Source organism: Jaculus jaculus, chromosome 13, assembly GCF_020740685.1.
Source record: "Jaculus jaculus isolate mJacJac1 chromosome 13, mJacJac1.mat.Y.cur, whole genome shotgun sequence".
NCBI lineage: Eukaryota > Metazoa > Chordata > Mammalia > Rodentia > Dipodidae > Jaculus > Jaculus jaculus.
In genome coordinates this window covers 47638371-47658123 of record NC_059114.1, presented here as the reverse complement: position 1 = coordinate 47658123, position 19753 = coordinate 47638371, and the positions used below count along the sequence as shown (strand labels likewise).

The 19753-nt window shown below is 40.5% G+C and overlaps 1 protein-coding gene across 1 annotated transcript in view; it reads left to right on the top strand.

Moving 5' to 3' along the window:
• Nucleotides 1–19753, top strand: part of Ctnna1 (catenin alpha 1) — a 191732-nt gene that overhangs the window by 27323 nt on the left and 144656 nt on the right. Inside the window, exons 2-3 of the mRNA XM_045132282.1 lie at nucleotides 3307–3413; nucleotides 6877–7072. Coding sequence (XP_044988217.1) covers nucleotides 3309–3413; nucleotides 6877–7072 — 301 coding nt within the window. The 5' untranslated portion in view covers nucleotides 3307–3308. The remainder of the gene's footprint in view (nucleotides 1–3306; nucleotides 3414–6876; nucleotides 7073–19753) is intronic.

The following is a 19753-nucleotide window of genomic DNA, read 5'->3' as shown; positions in this document are numbered from 1 at the left end:
GCTGGGCTTTACAAAAAAATGTTAAAATTATTTAATATCCCTGTACCTAGTGGAAAGCTTTTTGTTTTGGAAAAAAATTGGAATTTTTATTTTTTTAATTTTTTTTTAGGAGAAATGAATTGTTAACTGGTAGAGCATGTGTGAGGCTGGGGGGCGGGGGAGGGAAAGAAAGTGAGTTGTATGCTGTTTTTTTTTTTTCCTCTGAGGTAGGGTCTCACTCTAGCTCAGGCTGACCTGGAATTCACTATGCAGTCTCAGGGTGGCCTTGAACTCTCAGCGTTCCTCCTACCTCTGCCTCCCGAGTGCTGGGATTAAAGGCATGCGCCACTGCGCCTGGCTTGTTGTGTTTAATAAATACCAATTAGCCTAAATGTACCTGAGTATGTACTTGCAACCAAGTTGACTTGTTAATATCTCTGTGTTGCATCTCTCTGCAATCCTGAAAGGTTCTCTTGTGTTGATGTAGCATCTGTGAAATCCTAGGAAACTGGGATCTGTGGGGCAAACAATTTCTTCCGAAATGTCTTATCTGTGGCATTTGATGACATTTGCTTGAGCTGCTGGTAGCCCTTAACAATCTAGAGCATCCTATCTAAGGTTTACTGACTTAAGGCAGATCAGTTTAGTGCACAAATAACCTTTAAAGACCACAGTATAGGCTTGGCATAATACAAGCATAGAGAGCAAATTCTCCTATTCTGTACTGAAACAAATTTTTTGGAAACTGGTGTATTATGTTAATAAGATTAGGCAAGTCAACATTGTTTTGACATCCCTTCCAATTTTATGATCCTAGAATTTTATTGATACATGGGTAATTACAATATGATGAAAAATTGACATTGATACTAAGTTATTACATGGTAGGGTTTTACTCTATTCTAGGTTGACCTGGAATTCACTCTGGAGTCTCAGGGTGGCCTTGGACTCATGGTGATCCTCCTACCTCTGCCTTCCCAGTGCTGGGATTAAAGGCATGCACCACCACGCCCGGCTTCCCTGGTTTAAAAAAATATTTTATTTCATTTTTTTTTGTATGTATGTGTTACTGTATGCGTATGTGAGTGTGGGTGCATGCATGTCATGGTTTTTGTGGAGGTCAGAGGACAATTTTAGGGTCTTGCTCCTTGCCTTTAACTCATCTCTTTCTCCTCACTGTTGTTTGCTGTGCCTGTCTCTGCCTTCCAACTCAAGATCAGTATGCTGGGATTACAGAAGCCTGCTGCAGTTTCTGGTTTTTAATGTTAGGGTAGAGGTTAGAGGTCAGCCTGGGCAACTTAGTGAGACTGTCTCAAAAAGAAAAAAGGCAACATATTATTGTAGCCTACATTTGTTTGTAAATGTTTTTATAACTTTTTCAGTATGTTTTTTATAACCCTTTGATTTGTTACAAATCCTTTTTCAGAATATATTTTAAATATGTATCTAAAATGTAGTCTCTAGTTGCATGTGATTTTGTAAAATATACCATATTTTGAAACTTAGTGTCTAAGTAAAATATCTCTTAAAAATCAGTCACATGGGCTGGAGAGATGGCTTAGCGGTTAAGCGCTTGCCTGTGAAGCCTAAGGACCCCGGTTCGAGGCTTGGTTCCCCAGGTCCCACATTAGCCAGATGCACAAGGGGGCGCACGCGTCTGGAGTTCGTTTGCAGAGGCTGGAAGCCCTGGCGCGCCCATTCTCTCTCTCTCCCTCTCTCTGTCTTTCTCTCTGTGTCTGTCGCTCTCAAATAAATTTAAAAAAAATTTTAAAAAAATCACACACAAAAAAATCAGTCACATGTTGGAATAGTATTTTAAATATGTTGGATTAAAGTTATTATTAAATATATATTTATATATATATTTATATATTTGTTTATTATATTATTATTAAAACTTTCCAGTTTCTTTTTATATTTTTATTGTGGCCACTAGAACATTTTAAATGATATTTATTATGTGGCTCATATTCTGTTTTGTGAATCAGTGCCAGCATATAGGCTCTGTGAGACTGCCAGAGGGATACATGCCATAAAAGAAGGCTTTATTCCTCACTGGGCATGGTGGTGCACACCTTTAATTCCAGCACTCAGGCCAGAGGGAAGAGGAGTGCTGTGAGCTCTGCCAACCTGGGACTACAGAGTGAGTTCCAGTTCAATCTGGGATAGAGTGAGACCCTACCTTGAAACCCCCTCCCACCAAAAAGAGAAGGCTTTATTTCCAATCTAGAGCTCTCTGGACTCAGGTTAAACTTTAAGCATTACTTTTCCACTAAGAATAATTTACATACACCAAGGAAAATTTCATCATAGTAGGGGATATAATACCAGGCAGCCTATTATTAGCAGTGTTTGTTTGTTTCATGATGTGGTCATTAGATCTTAATATTGTAAACTTAATCTTGTTTTTTTTTTTTTTATTTTTTTGAGGCAGGGTTTCATGGCTACCCTGGAATTCATTATGTAGTCTTAGGGTGGCCTCAAACTCATAGTGATACTTCTGCCTCTGCCTCCATACCTGGCTGTAAACTTATTCTTTGTTAGTAAATAACCTGTCAGAAACACTTCAACATCTGACAAGTAATCCTGACCCCCCCCCCCATAGCCTTCTTACTTGTTGATTTTAACATCCATTGATAATCATTGCCAGGTTCAGTTATGGCAAAATAGTCATTTTCTAATTCTACATTCAGAGTAAAGGATTCCTTCTGGGGCTGGAGAGATGACTCCATGGTTAAAGGTGCTTGCTTGCAAAGCCTGACTGCTTGGGTTCAATTCCCCAGTACCCACATGAAACCAGATACAGAGTGGCACATGCATCTGGAGTTCATTTGTAGTGGCTAGAGGCCCTGACGTGCCCTTTTAGTTTTTCATGTGGCTTCCAGAATTGGGATGGCAAAACTGGAAATAGAAACATCTTGGTTCCAGAGAAGTCCAAAATGAAAAGTTTCTGTGTGCTCTAGAATGTCTTCTTGCAGTATCCCAAATCACTATGTAGCTGAAGGTGATTTGAACTTCTGATCCTCTTCCTTTTACCTCTCCAGTGCTGGGACAACTAGCTGTGCTTACGAGGTGCTGGGGATCAAACCCAGATCTTTATAATGCTGGGCAAGCACTCTCCCAACTGAGCTGCACCTGACTTCCCTTAGTGTTTGTGAACATGAAATTGTTAGGCATAGGTTTTGTGCAGGCTAATTGGAATTATTTCATCTTGTAGTGAAGGTTGCTTTCTTGATAAGAAAGTCTTTATGTCAGAGAAGTTTTATTATATATTTCTTATTGTGCTTGATGTTTGCTCTCACTTTGGCACTTCTGTTTCTTTCTTAGAAATGACTGCTGTCCACACAGGCAACATAAACTTCAAATGGGATCCCAAAAGTCTAGAGATCAGGACTCTGGCAGTTGAAAGACTGTTGGAACCTCTTGTTACACAGGTAAGAATCTTAAAATCCAAATTATTAGTTGTTTTAGTTGGATAACAAACACAAGACCAAGGTTATTTAAACTTAGTGGTTTTGACCACTCAATATGAGCTTAGGTTCATAGTTCTTAGATGATTTGTCTCCACTAGTAATTGGTTATTACTACATAGATTTATTTCAATCTGTTCTCTCCCTTCTGTATGTGCATATGTATGTATGTGTTACACTCTAGCCTAGGCTGATCTAGAACTCATTCTGTAGCCCAGGCTAGCCTCAAACTCATGACTCCTTCAGCCTCCTGAGTGTTGGAATTAAAGGTGAGCCCCCCCCCCCCCCTTTTGGAGGTAGGGTCTCATTCTAGCTCAGGCTGACCTGGAATTCACTATGTAGTTTCAAGGTGGCCTTGAACTCATGGTGATCCTCCTACAGCTGCCTTCCAAGTACTGGGATTAAAAGCGTGAGCCACCATGCCTGGCTCTTTTTTTTTTTTTTTTTTTTGGAGACGCAGTTTCATTTGGTCCTGGTTGACCTAGCTCATTAGATAGCTAAGGCTGCTCTCGAGCTCTTGACTTCCTTCTCTACCTCTTGAGCACCAGGGTGGTGGGTGTGCGTGCCTGGCTTTGCTGCTTTGGCTGTAGCTGCTATCGTGGTCTTCATTCTGTTTTGGTTTTTCGAGGTAGGGTCTCACTCTGGCCCAGGCTAACCTGGAACTCACTGTGTAGTCTCAGGATGGACTTGAACTCAAGCTTATCCTCCTGCCTCTGCCTCCAGAGTGCTGTGATTAAAGGCGAGCACCACCATGCCCAGCTTGTTCTTCATTCTTGTTGCCAGTAGTAGACATTATTGGTATGTAGTGTAACTTTTCAAATGTTAATAGGTAGCTTTATTCCTCATTAGTGAGGAAACCCAAGGAACATAAACCTGTTTGTTTGTTTTTTTTCAGTTTATTTGTTTAAGAGCAAGGGAGTGAGAGAGAAGAGGCAGATAGATAGAGAATGAGCACACCAGGGCCTCCAGCCACTGCAAACAAACTCTAGCTGCATGTACCACCTTTTGTATCTGGCTTTTGTGGGTTCTGCAGAATCTAACATGGGTCCTTAGACTTTCCAGGCAAGCGCCGTAACCACTAAGCACTCTTTTCAGCCTGAAAATGAACCTTTTATTGTTAAGATCTTCTCTTAGCTTGATGTGTATGATTACTTGGCAGGTAATTGAGTTTGAAGCTATAGGTTTCGTATGTTCTGTTACAAATACATGTTAATAGTGTTATGGCATTTGTTTACTATTAGCAGCTAGCTATGTACTTTTACTATCTTGGCACAGTTTACTATGTGTACATTTATATATGAGAGAAGGAAATGAGAGTGGCATTTTCTACTTTTAAACTTCATTTCAGGGGCTGGAGAGCTGGCTTAGTGTTTAAGGCACTTACTTGCCTGCTAGCCTAAGGAATTAGGCTCCATTCCCCAGTACCCATGTAAAGCCAGATGTGGAAGGTGGCACATGTGTCTGGAGTTCGTTTGCAGTGGTACAGGCCCTGGCACACTCTTCTTTGTCTCTGTCCCTTTCTGCCCTCCTAAATAAACAAATAAAAAAGTAAATAATTTTGAAAAAGCTTGCGCTTTGGGACTAGCATGGTGGTGCATTTGAGGCTACTCAGAGACTACATAATGAATTTCAGGTTAGCCTTGGCTATAGTGAAACAAACAAACAAAAAAGCCTTGCATTTTGAGGTTTCACCCCCTCCTGGCAGGAGCTGTTCTTATTCTCTACTTCTCTTAGTCTAACAAAATCTCTCCAAACTTCATAAAAATTTATTACTTTTATTTATTTATTTGACAGAGTACGAAGGAGAGGAGTAGGAGAGAGAGAGAGAAGAGAGAATGGGCACACCAGGGCCTCCAACCACTGCAAATGAACTCCAGATGCTTGCACCCCCCCCCTTGTGCATCTGGCCAATGTGGGTCCTGGGGAATTGAACCTGAGTCCTTTGGCTTTGCAGGCAAATGCCTTAACCGCTAAGCCATCCCTCCAGCCCCAAAATTATTTTTGATAGAGGGAATTATTACAGTTTTATTGTCTATACTTATAAAAGGTATCAATAAAAAGTTAAAAACCCTTGCATACCAATTATAAATATAAATAACTGTTTTATATATCTATATGTAGGTGGGTGGGTGGGATAAGACTGCAGTGTTAACTTTCTTAAGGTTGATGTACTATACCTCTTAGGTCTTTTGTTTGGCAAGTGTATACTATAACAATTTTTAATCGTCTTCAACCTACAGAACATCTGGTATTATAATTATTAATGATGATGGGTAATGTTCTGGGACTGTAAGTATCACAGTAGGCTTCTATGGGCAATCATTCTTTTCTTTATTAAGGGCTTTTACAATTAATTGGTAAAATTTATGTGAATAACTCAATAGACTTCAGAAGCAAAATGCTCTTAAAACATTTGGAATGGGCTGAGGAGATGGCACAGTGGACAGAGCATTTGCTGCACAAGCACAAGGACTGGAGCTCGTATCCCCGGAACTCATGTAGATGCTGGGCACCTTACCTGTAATCCCAGTGCTGAGAGGTGGAGATAGGAGGCGCTTAGGGGTAGTTGATAAGCTACATTGACTGCACAGGTAAGCTGTGTTCACGTGAGAAGACACTGCCTCAGTATTTATTTACTTTGTTGTAGAGAGCCATTGAGGACACATGAGGTCATCCTCTGGCTTCCACACATACGCATCTGCATGACACCCACATGATCACACCACACACACAAAGACATTTTGCAAAAATTGGTAGCAGTGACAATATAACTTTCAGGTAAAGTTAAATTTGTTGTTAACCTTTCTGACACGGTGACATAATGAAAGAAATCTAAATTTCCACTAAACATTTACCATTTGTGAAATCAAATTGAAAACCTAATGATGACATTTGAAGAATTATGGATTATATTTCCTCCCCTCCTCTCCCCTCCCCCCTCCCCTCCCCTCCCCTCCCCTCCCTTTTTTTTTGAGTTAAGCCCAACAGACTGGCCTCTTTTTTTTTTTTTTTTTCCTTTCTTAAGTGAGAGAATTAGCACGCCAGGGCCTTCAGCCACTGCAATCAAACTCTAGACGTGTGCACCCCTTGTGCACATGTGCAACCTTGTGCATTTGTGTCACTGTGCTTATGTGCTTATGTGGGACCTGGAGAGTCAAACATGAGTCCTTAGGCTTTGTAGGCAAGTGCCTTAACCACTAAGCAATCCCTCCAGCCCAAGTATATTTCTTAGGCATCATAAAAGAAAAATTATTTTGGAAACCAAATATTTCTATATATCAGATATGGAGAGAATTGAGCTACTTAATGTTTAAAAAAATCTGTAATATTTTACTTCCTTATGAACTTTTACTGTCAAAGATACTAATCTTTCTGTTATTTTCATTTTAAGTAACTAAAGTTTTTTCTTTTTTAATAAAACTTTTAGGTTACAACCCTGGTAAACACCAATAGTAAGGGGCCCTCTAATAAAAAGAGAGGTCGTTCAAAGAAGGCCCATGTTTTGGCTGCATCTGTTGAACAGGCAACTGAGAATTTCTTGGAGAAGGGGGATAAAATTGCAAAAGAGAGCCAATTTCTCAAGGAAGAGCTTGTGGCTGCTGTGGAAGATGTTCGAAAACAAGGTAGGTCTATAATGCTTTTTATATAAAAAGGCAGATGTTTCTCAAAAATCTTTTTTTTTTTTAGGCAAGCTAAGCAGACTGGCTTTTTTTTTAAATGAGAGAAAGAGAATATTGGTGCATAGGCCTCCAGCCACTGTAACTGAACCCCCTATGTGTGCACCATCTTGTATGCATGTGTGGACTTGTGCACTTGCATCATCTTGTGCGTCTGGTTTATGTGGGACCTGGAGAGTAGAGCATGGGTCCTCAGGCTTTGCAGGCAAGTGCCTTAGCCACTAAGCCATATCTCCAGCCCATCTGTCTTTCCCTTTTTTTTGTTGAGGTAGGGTCTCAATCTAGCTCAGGCTGACCTGGAATTCACTATATAATCTCAGGGTGGCCTTGAACTCATGGCGATCCTCCTACCTCTGCCTCCCAAGTGCTGGGATTAAAGGTGTGTGCCATGACACCCGGCTCCATCAGTCTTTTGTTTTTTAAGGTGATGGGAATGTAAACTAGGGCCTCATGAATGTTAGGGAAGAGTCCTACTACTGAGTTCCATCTCTAGTCCCTATAAAATTTTAATTAAAAAAATTTTTTTGAGCCTGGGTATCATGCTGTAGCTTAGGGAGGATGCTTATTGTTTTGCTTCAGTCTCCTGAGAGCTTAATTACAGATATGTGACGTCATGCTTGTCCCCTGCTGTGTTCAGTTTCATGTTGTCTGGAGAAATACCCAAATCAGGCACAGTTTGTGGGAGGATCCAGGGAGAAGTTCCATCAGTGGTGGGAGAAACGGCTTCTGTATATCCAGAGAGAAAAACAGCAGCAAGCAAAACACCAGCACTAGAACATCAATATAGCACCAAGCATCAGGGACCCAGGCAGAGCTCTGACTTCTGCATACTTTTTGGCTGTAGTTCAGATCCGCCTCCAACACACCTTAGGTCTGTACTTCAGGCTCCATCCTCAGTGACATCTCCATCCAGGAGGCTGGAGACAAGCTTTAATAAAACACCTGAGTCTGTGGGGACATACATTTCAACTACCACATTCCCTTACATATATATTTTAACAGTTTATAAAGAGTAAGAGTTGCCTTTGGGTCTCTAAATGTATTTTTGAGGCCTTGAATAGAGTTGAGACGAGAAAAAGAGGGCCTTTATCTGAATTAGGGACATCCAGAAGACAGATGAGAAAATTTAATGAGGTTTATTTGGGAAAGGAGAGTTATCAAATACAAGACTAGTGATGTTAAAATGGAATAGCTTCTATTAGAATAGGATTTTATAAGCTGGGTGTGATAGTGCATGCCTATAATTGCAGCTTTTGGGAAGCTGAGGTGGGAAGATTGAGGGTTAGAATCCTACCTGGACTGCACCCCCCACCTTGACTTTCCTGCCACTATAATCAGAGGTGTGAAGTCTCTTTCAAAGGCCAGTAAAGGTACTTACTCGAGTATCAGTAGCTTTTTACTTACAGTGCATGTTCATTGTCTTTGGTAGATGCAGGGTGCAATACTCAAAGGTGGAAGCATGCCTTTCTGCAGTCTTGTTTTGCTTTTAATAGTATTTTGCTCACTAAAGGGCCCAAGTAGCCTGGGTACATAGTAGGTTCCAGTGGGATGCAGGATGAGACTCTTGTCTCCAAAAAAAAAAAAAAAGAACCAAATGCAAGTAGGTGATTGGTATATTGGGATGAATGCTGTTTCCTGGGAAAAATCTATGCCAGAGAAACCAGCGTGGAGAATGGGCTGGTTGATTATATGTGGTTCCCCTAATGGAGATTCTTTTCTAGTAAATTGGAGGCTGCTTTCCTGTTTTATTTTAGGTTGTAGACTCTAGAGCTCATAGTTAGAACACATGGACATGAGAAGTAATACTACAAATGGTAGAAAAATGAGAGATTAAACATAGGATTAGAACTATTCCTTAAGATGTTAGAGCTTATATTGGGTCTTGAAATATGGAAAAAGGGAGAGTGAAGATCAATAGGCATATAAGTCATTCCTGGGAAACAATAAGGGTTTTTACTGAAGGAATGTGCTATTAGAGTGCTACTGGTAGGAGAAGTCAGGAGAGAGTCTTGGGGCTGGTGATAACTCTCAAGTGGTAAAGTGGGTGCTAAGTCCTGGGTTTAATCCTATTCTGTCAAACCAAAACAAAACAGCAGTCTGGATTTAGATTTTATTTAAGTATTTATTTATTAAAATATCTTTTATTTATTTATTTATTTATTTATTTATTTATTTTTTTTGGTTTTTCGAGGTAGGGTCTCACTCTGGTCCAGGCTGACCTGGAATTAACTCTGTAGTCTCAGGGTGGCCTTGAACTCATGGTGATCCTCCTACTTCTGCCTCCCGAGTGCTGGGATTAAAGGCGTGCGCCACCACGCCCGGCTTCTTTTATTTATTTTTGAGGAGAGAGAGACATATATGTGCCTCTTGTGCATCGGGCTTTACATGGAGATGGGGAATTGAACCCAGGCCAGCAGACTTTGTAAGCAAGTGCTTTTAACTGGCTGAGCCATTTCCCTCAAGCCTGTTTATTTTATTTTTGGAGACAGACACAGGAACATTTGGAATCCTCTTTCCTCAAGTAGCTGGAATCAAAGGCATGTGCGAGGCTTAGAGCTGTATTTTAGAGAATAGCATGGAATGCCAGCTGCAGGAAGGAGGACTTCTAGGGGAATGATGTATACTGAGAGGATCCTGTTGTTGGGACAAATCTCAAAGTTTCCCCTGTACTCTCATATATCAAGTGATGCAGGACTTACTGCCTTGGGAAGCAACTGTTTCTAGTATTGGCTTGTGTTTAATTTTAAAGTTGTTTTATTTCTCCCCTGAAGTAGGGTTTTATCTGTTTGAGCTAAAAGGGCATTTAGGAGTTTTTGCAATTGAGAATTAAGAAGAGTTCCTCCTGGATTTAGGCATGGCTTAAAGATCTAAGGACTTAAGGACATAAGGTTTTCTTTCTTTTTAAAAATACTTAAATTATTTATTATTTATCTACAAGGGAGGGGAGAGAGAGGAGTGAGTGAGTGAGTGAATTAATGAATGAATGAATGAATACAGGTGCACCAGGGCCTCTTGACACCACAAACTAACTCCAGATACATGTGTTGCTTCATGTATCTGGCTTATGTGGGGTGCTGGGGAGTAGAACCTGTGCCATCAGGCTTTGCAAGCAAGCACCTTTAACTGCTGAGACATCTCCAGTTTCGGATTTTCTTAACTATTAGCTATGGGTAATTTAGTTTACTTCTGTTTCCATGTGCACTGTATGCATATTAGACTGCCCACTGCTAGTTAGAGTTAGGTCATCTTAGCAGAAAAAGTGCTTTTTCTCAGTGTCTAGAACCAGCTCTGCTTGGGTCATGCTTAGTCCAGAATAGGTTTTTGTTGGCAGAGATGACTGATAGGCAGGTCTGGGCACATATTTCCATGACATACAAGGAACTGTGGGAATTGTAAAGGATCATAGATAGCCCTTCCAGTGATATGTAGGAATTTTTTTTTCTTGACAAACACTGGGATAGTCCTGTTAATAATTCTTTCTCTTTATAAGTATAAAATGTTGACTTTTGGGGGCTAGAGAGATTGCTTAATGGTTAAAGCACTTGCCTACGAAGCCTAAGGATCCAGGTTTGATTCTCCAGGTTCCACATAAGCCAGATGCACAAGGTGGCACATGCATCTGGAGTTCATTTGCAGTGGCTAAAGGCCCTGGTGTGCCCATTCTCATTCTCTCTCTCTATCTGTGTGTTTGTATCTATTAAATAAATAAATAAAAGTAAATCTTTAAAATGTTGACTTTTTGAAAAAAAATGCTATACTTAGGTTAGGCATTTAGCTTAATGGTAGAGTGCTTACCCAGCTTGCATAAGGCCTGCAGTTGATCCTAGCACCAGGGGAAAATTGCACTGTTTGGAGGTAATACTTTATTTATTGTTGGTTTTTCAAGGTAGGGTCTCATTCTAGCTCAGGCTGACCTGGAATTCACTCTATATTCTCAGAATGGCCTTGAACTCATGGTGATCCTCCTACTTCAGCCTCCTAAGTGCTGGGATTAAAGACATATGCCACTATGCCTATCCTGAACTTTATTTTTAATATTTTATTTTATTTATTTGCATGGGGATGGGGTGGGGAGAAGAGAGAATGAGAATGGGTGCACCAGGGCCTTTAGCCTATGCAAACAAACTCCAGATGCGTGTGCCACTTTCTGCATCTGGCTTTACGTGGGTACTGGGAAATCGAACCTGGGTCATCAGGCTTTCTTAACCACTGAGTCATCGCTCCAGCCCATAGTTGAACTTCTTTTTTTAATTGATGTAGCTGAAACATTGAAGTGCATGTGAGAGTTCCTAAAGGCAGTGCTAGTTATCTATAAGCAATTTTCTTCTAATTTGTTGCTGTCCTGTTATTTTTCTTATTTATTAGAATTCTACCAGGTTTTCAAAAATTGATACATGGTTCATTGAGCCAGAGATGCTGATCTTTAAAATTTCCTTTATTAATCTATCAAGATGGCAGAGTTAGAATTACCTTGGAGTAGAAAATCAAGAAACGATTGTACATGTCTATGGGTTTTATTTTGATGATGGAATAAAATTTGTGATAGTCCTGAAGAAGGTGATTATGTTCTTTTGAATAGAGCAAGGCTTAGCTAAAGCTAGTGACCTTTTCTTTGTTTCTTTTTTTTAGTTTTTCAAGGCAAGGTCTCACTCTGGCCCAGGCTGACCTGGAATTTACTATGTAGTCTTAGGATGGCCTTGAACTTATGGCGATCCTTCTACCTCTGCCTCCTGAGTGCTGGGATTTAAAAGCATGTACCACCATTCCTGGATAAGCTAGTGACTTAACTGCACACCAGACCATTTGGTTTGATTTCACTTAGATTTTCTTTTAATTGCTGTGTTTCTTTTCTTTCTTTCTTTCTTTCTTTTCTTTTTCTTTTTTTCTTCTTTTTGAAATAGTGTCTTAATTCTGGCCCAGGCTGACTTGGAACTCACTCTGTAGCCCAGGCTGATCTTGAACTCATGGTGCCCCTCCTACCTTAGCCTCCTGAGTGCTAGGATTAAAGGCATGCATCGTCATGCCTGGCCTCTTTTATGTTTTTTTGAGACAGGTCTTTATGTAAGCCAAGGGTAGATTTGTAGTTGAGGAGGGTACCTGTTAACTTCCTGATTGTCCTGCCTCTGCCTTCTGAGCCCTGGGCTTATAGACATGTATGTAATTACTATGTTCGGCTGATTGTGACTTTGTGACTATTATATTGCTAACATTGCTCTCGTGTGTACAGTTGCTCTTCTGGTGAGTATCATCAAAACATCTATTTCATCTACTGCAGCCTTTTCCCAGTATTGAAACAAAGCATGTTGTAGTGCCATTTAAGTCTTTGCTTCCAGTAAATGGTTAGATGGTGAAGAGATAGCAAGTTCATTTACTAAATATTATTCAGTAAATGTAAAGCAAGTGCTTCACTATATGGCCTGCAGTTTCTCCCCTTTCATGTCTATTTATGTTTAGATACTACTTGAGATTTTGGGGGAACTTCAATTTAAGTTCTGGCTCTTGGGTCAGTGTTCAGTGTTTTGTTTTAGATAAACCTTATGCTGTGCATTGTCCATTTATAAATTTTTTTGTCCCCCTGAGGTAAGGTCTCTTTCTAGTATAGGCTGACCTGGAACTCACCCTGCGGTCAAAGGCTGCCCTTGAACTCACATTGATCCTTTTTACCTCTGTCTCCCAAGTACTGGGATCAAAGGTGTTTGCCACCATGCCTGGTGAGTAGAAGATCTTTAACTTGTTGAAAATAATAATTTTTTAAAGTCCTATAACTAAATCTCCAATCTTTACATGAACTTTTCTTTCCTCCCCTTGTATCCCAGGCTGGCCTTGAATTTCATTTGTAGCTAAGGATGACCCTGAGCTTTTGCTTTCACCTTCAGTGCTGGGATTACAGGCATGCAACACTACACCCAATTTTATGTGGTGCTGGGGATTGAACACAGAAACGTAGAGGTTCATATATTGATAGGCTAGTACTATATCTGTTCTTTTGGTGGGGGATAGGGTCTCATGTATCTAAGGCTGGCTTTAGACTCACCATGTAGCTGGAGCAGGCCTTGAGCTCCTGAGTTTCCTACTGTTGCCACCCAAGTTGTAGGGTTAAGCATGTGCCACCATGCCTGATTGGTAAACTCTATTTTTTTTTTTTAATTTTAATTTATTTACTTGGTGGTGGTGGTGGTGGAGATAATGGGCATGCCAGGGCCTTCAGCCACTGCAAATAAATCCCAGATGTATGTGTCACCTTGTGCATCTGGCTTACCTGGGTCCTTAGGCTTTGTAGGCACATGCCTTAACCAGTAAGTCATCTATCTCTCCAGCCTGGCAAACTCTCTTTATGTAAAATATGTCTTATTAATTTTAGAGCAAGAGCAATATTTATTGGCTACTAAAATAATAAAATTAGGGCTGGAGAGATGGCACAGTGGTTAATGTGCTTGCCTGCAAAGCCCAGGGACCCATATTTGATTCCCCAGATCCTATGTAAGTGCAAAGTGACGCTTCACAAGGTTGCATATGCACACAATGTGGCACACACATCTGGAATTGGATTATAATGGCTAGAGGCCCTAGTGTGCCAATTCTTTCTCCCTTACTTGCTCGTACTCTCATAAAAATAAAAGGGCAGTCAGTTGGGCTTGCCTCAAAAAAAAAAAAAAAAGGTAGAATTAAAACTCATGAGGTTTGTTAGCATTTGAATAATATGGGTCCCTGTAGTTGATTTGTGAACATTCTCAAATGGTATAGTTTTCTTCTTAGCTATTTTAAGTAAAAGTTATGAACCTACAGAATTTTCTAATTATGTAAAGCTGATGGTCTTCTAGGATATATTGCCATAAAGAAAGGAGGGAGGGAGGCATGGGAGATGGTATAGTGGATAAAATGCTTGCTATGTAACTCTTAGGTGCCTAAGTTTGGATTCCAAGTCTCCGTTATAAACTGGAAGCTCTAACAGGCTTCCTTAATCCCATTGCACTTACAGTGAGAGGGAAAGTGGAGATAGGAGGATTTCTGGAAACTTGTAAATGGAGTGGTAAATAAGTGACCTGGCCTCAAAATGATGTGGAAGATGAGGACTGATTGGAACGTTGTCCTCAGGCCTCCACACATGTGCCATGGCACACACATGCCTGCACACAATAACTAATAATTAAAAGAACAGTGAAGGTTTTTAGTTGCTTTTAATTGAAATGTTCTCAAATTTACCTTAGTAACTATGTATTGAGATTGAGAACATAGGGCTGGAGAGATGGCTTAGCAGTTAAGGCACTTGCCCATAAAGCCTAAGGACCCAGGTTTGATTCTCCAATACACACATAAGCCAAATGCACAAGATGGCATGTGTCTGGAGTTGGTTTGCAGTGGCTAGAGGTGCTGGTCTACTCATTCTCTCTCTCTCCCTCTCTCAAATACATATTTTAAAAAAAGAGATAGATTGTGATATCTGGGCGTGTTGGCACATGCCTGTAACCCTAGCACTCAGGAGGCAGAGTAAGAGTGTCACTGTGCAGTTGAGGCCACCTTGAGACTATGTAGTGAATTCCAGGTCAGCCTGGGTTAGACTGAGACCTTACCTCAAAACAAAACAAAACAAAACAAAACAAAACAAAACAAAACAAAAAAAAAAAAAAGGAGAGCGGGGGCGGGGTACAACATAGATGCCCTTTCCATTGTATGATTTGTATGTATGAAAAGTATGTGTGGCTAGTATGTGTTCCACTGTGTTCTTTTGATTGTGAATCTTGGTAAGGCAGTTTCAGGGAAAATAATGTATTTCATCCCTGGTGAAAGGGATAGTGGACATAAGTTGTCAGGTTCTTGAGGTATAATTTCCCCTCCTTCCCCTGCAATTGATTAGAGTCAGATTAAAGGAGGTGCAAATTGCTTTCTCCAGAGCACATGTTGACAGCTTCAGACTGACTTATCTGCTTGGAAGACATGTAAAAAGGTAGTATGATTAGGACAAAGTAACTGCCTGTGACTGTTTTGAGCAGCGCTTGAAAGAGGATGCAGAATGAAGTCTGAGTTTGCTGAATTCATGGGGTGAAGATTTAAAACAGCTATGAGGAGCTTTGTGTGGGTGTGTGGAGAGAGATTACATTTTTTATTTGTTTAGTCTGGTTACTGTGGTTTTTTAATCAGGTTGAGATCATGAGCTTGATCTTATGTATGGACCCTTTAATTTTTTACAGAAGAAAAATGACAAATGTTTCTGCTTTTTATTGTTTTCTTAAATTTCTAATTAACAGGCTTAATTAACTTTATTTTTTTGTATAAAATCCTATGTTGTAGTAGCCTGGGTCCTCTGCACTGAGACTGGTATAGGTTTTCACAAGATGGTCGATGGATGAATTCTTGATAAAGGAGGCTTGGTGAACACAATCTCTTTCCACAGGTCAGAGTTCAGGTAGCTGTAGTTCTTGGAGATGGCATCAAAGGTAGTCTTAGCTTAAACCTGGTCTGTTATCCAGTGTGATCTGCTTTTGCACTGGCATGATCTTCAAAACCTCATCCTTAATGGATAACCCCCAAAGTCAGTAATCTCAGACTTATTGATGGACAGGGAGAACAGGTAGCTCTTCTCAAGAGACTTGATCTTCATGTCCTTGACCAGGCAGCCCAGCTTGGTGAATAGGGATCTAGTCCTTGTCTTCAGCTTTGTCTCCAGATGCCCTGCATCCTACGGTCCTGCACCAACCACCCTGGCCTTGGCCTGGAGACCTCTGCTGAATCCTATGTGGAAGCCACCACCACCTTCCAGTTCTGGAGCTGAGTCTTCCTGCTGCATGGGTGTCATCCACCACTTGGTGTTTTCACAAGAAACTTTTTTTTGAATATTTTTATATTTGTTTGAGAAAAAGAGGGAGGGAGGGACCTGGGAGAGAGGGAGGGAAGGAGGGGGAGAGAGAGAGAGAGCGCCACTGCAAACAAACATTAGACACATGTACCACCTTGTGTATTTGGCTTACATGGGTCCAGGGGAATATAACCTGTGTTCTTAGGCGTCGCAGGGAAGTGCCTCAACCACCCAGCCATCTCTCCATCTCCTCTCTCTCTCTCTCTTTTTTAAAAGTAGGATCTCATCTATTTAAGGTAGGCTGACCTGGACCTTACTCTAGCTCAGGCTGGTCTCAAACTCATGGCAAACCTCCTACCTCATACTCTCATGTGCTGTTGCTACAGCCATGAGTCACTCTGCTTAGCTAAGTGTTTCTACTGTGGAATGCTGAGTGTTGCTTTATAGGTTTCAAAATGTGTTAATGATATTCTTGGAAAAGCAATAATAGGAAAACATTTAATGTTTTGAAAAAGTTTAATGTTGAGTCAATTAGGTGTTTATATTAGTATAATAACTTCACTATATACCTAATAAGAAATTAGCAGATTTTCTCATATTCTTGCTTTGATAAAGTTATGGCTTATTTGTTATCCTTTCTTTCCCCTTTGCTGTAGGGGTAGAATTTCATTTAGTTTTTTCCTCCTGTTTGGTGTTTGTCTTCATTTGATTCTTTGTCTGAATCTGTTAGAAGTATGCCCACTCCATCTGGGTGTGGTGGTGGATGCCGTTAATCCCAGCCCTGGGGAGGCTGAGGTAGGAGGGTTGCTGTGAGTTTGAGGTCAGCCTCCACTACAGAGTGAATTCCAGGTCATCCTGGGCTACAGTAAGACCCTGCCTTAAAAAACAAAAGTGGGTTGGAGAGATGGTTCAGTGGTTAAAGGTACTTGTTTGCAAAGTCTGGGCTCAATTCTCCAATATTTCAGAAAGCCAGATGAACAAAATGGATAATGCATCTGGAATTTGCTTGCAATAGGCCCTGGCATGTGTGCACTCAGTGTCTTTCTCTCTTCTTCTTGCTCTGTCTCCCCAAATAAATGAGTATTCAAAAACAAATAAACAAGAAAGTATTTCAACTCAGTTTCCTTCTCTTCATTTGTTCCTGGGCCCATGATTAAGTGAAAAATGTTCATTATTGACCCTATCTTCAGTCTCACCATTTAATTCATTTTCTCTTGCTCTTCATTTAAGTTCAGTAGGAAAAGCAGAATATAAATTCTGAAAAGTTATTAACTGATTGTCATTTGGGAGTCTTATATCTTAGGATTGTGAGACTCAAACTGTAAGTCTCTAGGTTGGAGGCTATATTTTGTCTGACTCTGGATGTGTCAAGGTGCCGTTTACTTGTAGATCGCTACCCTTATGTGAGCACATGCTCCTTGTAGAGATCCAAGTGCTAGTACGTCCAGAAGGAAGCGTGATGACAATCAGTTCTAATGTTCCTTAGTTTGAAAATGTCGTTTTTTAAGGTCTATTTTGTTAAATTCACAAAAATAACACCCATGGAGATAATCTCATTTAAATTCTAGTGGTAATATTAATGCCTTAATATGTTTGCATAGTGTAGCAGAGGCAGTTATCTGTGTTTTTACTTTTTATTTTTATGTATTTATTTGGGAGGGTAGAGAGAGAGATACAGAAATAGGCAGGTAGAGAGAGAGCAAGAGCAAGAGAGAATATGGGTGTGCCAGGACCTCTAGCCACTGCAAACAAACTCCAGGTGTGCGCGTCCCCCCCTTGTGCATCTGGTTTATTTGGGTTCTGGGGACTCGAACTTGGGTCCTTTGGCTTTGTAGGCAAGCGCCTTAACTGCTAAGCCATCTCTCCAGCCCAATGGTGTTTTTAAAGATTTGAAACCGGGCCCATTCTGGCCTTGAACTGGCTGCATAACACAGAATGATCTTGAACTCCTGGTCCTCATGCCTACACTGCCCTAGTGCTAGGAGTGTCAGTGTGCACAAACATGCCCAGCCTGTCTTGGATATCAAAATTTTGGCTTTGGCATGACTTTAGCTGTGATGTTGCAGTAACTTGTTTCTACTAGTTAATTTCTTAAGAAAGTGATTCCAAGTTGCAATGCATGTTATGCATTTATTTGAATGTGTAATCAGGAAGCAAGTGTCTCTCTTTGGAGTGTTTCTGAATAGCAGCAGGGAACACTTGAATTAGTAAGAAAAATGAGAACATGACTATGTGTGGTACTCTATTTTAAATTTTTTTTAAAAATTATTCTGTTGACTAGAAAAAGTGGAAAATTCAAAGCTCCTGTCCTTGCCCCCAGAGGGCAGGAAGTAAGGTTGAGAGATTTTCTAGACTCTGGATTCAGATTTAAATAGCTTGACATAAATAACTTGTTAATAACTTGATAGGGTTAATATTCAAAAGATAAAAGTTTATGGATTTAAAATAAAAGACTTAACTGTAAAGTTCCTCTTAAAGCATCTGCCAGATTCTTTGAATCATTGCCTGTTTTAAAAAAAGAAAGAGAGAGACAAAGAGGCAGATAGAGAGAATGGGTGTGCCAGGGCCTTTAGCTGCTGCTAATGCGCTCTAGGCGCATGTGCCATCTTGTGCACCTGGCTTATGTGGATCCTAGGGAATTGAGCCTGGGTCCTTTGGCTTTGCAGGCAAGTGCCTAACCACTAAGCTATCTTTCTAGCCCCATTGCCTATTTTTTTTATAACTATGTTTTTGGGGCATCAGTGTCTGTGCTGACCAACACCTTGATGAAAGATATCCCACCCCTGGCAGTGAAAGTTTCTTGTAATAATCTATGGTTTCTCGACACAGCATTATCTACCACCATAGGGTGTTTGCGCTCTCTCTCTCTCTCTGTCTCACTCACTCTCACTCTCATACTCACTCACTCAGGTAGGGTCTTGCTCTAGCCCAAGCTGACCTGGAATTCACTATGTACTCAGGCTAGCCTTGAACTCAGAGTGATCCTCCTACCTCTGTCTGGCATTAAAGGCATGTACCACCATACCCAGTTTTATAAAATTTTTTAGACCTTAGAAAAAAGAAAATCTGAAGGCTAAATTTTACATATTGCACATAGGAATTGATGATAGTTTTAACCTATATTTAGACTTTTCCCCTTTTTAAAAAATTTATTTTCAAGCAGAAAGAGAGAGAATGGGCATCCAGGGCCTCTAGTTTCTGCAAACAAACTCCAGATGCACGTGCCAGTGTGTGCATCTGGCTTTCTCTGGGTATTGGGGAATCACATTTGGGTTGTTAGGTTTTGCATGCAAGTCCCTTAACTGCTCAGCCATTCTCCAGCTCTAGACTTTTTTCATTAAAGTATATTCATTATAGAAAATATTTTAAAAGGCAGTAAAACAATTATTTGGTGGTTTCTTAAGCATCTAGAGTAGTCTTTGGCTTATACAAAGTTTTTAGTAAATATTTGTTGAAAGAAATCATGAATGTCCTTGAAGGCTACCTTTGGATAGATGAATTCTCACAAAGTAAAGACTTTCTCCTTTGATTTTACCTTGTAATTTTTGATTGTTTATTTAAAGGTAGGGTCTCACTGTAGCTCCAGGCTGAGCTGAGACTCACTCTGTAGCCCAAGCTGGCCGTGGATTCAATGATTTTCCTACCTTAGCCTTCAAGTGCTGGGATTAAAGGTGTGTATCACCAGACCTGGCTCTCTAATAATTTTTACCAATTCTTTGTTGTCTTATGACACACAGCCCTGAATTAGGGTGGAGGGAAGGGAAGAGGTAGACAGAGAGAATGGGTCCACCAGGGCCTCCAGCCACTGCAAATGAACTTCAGACACATGTACC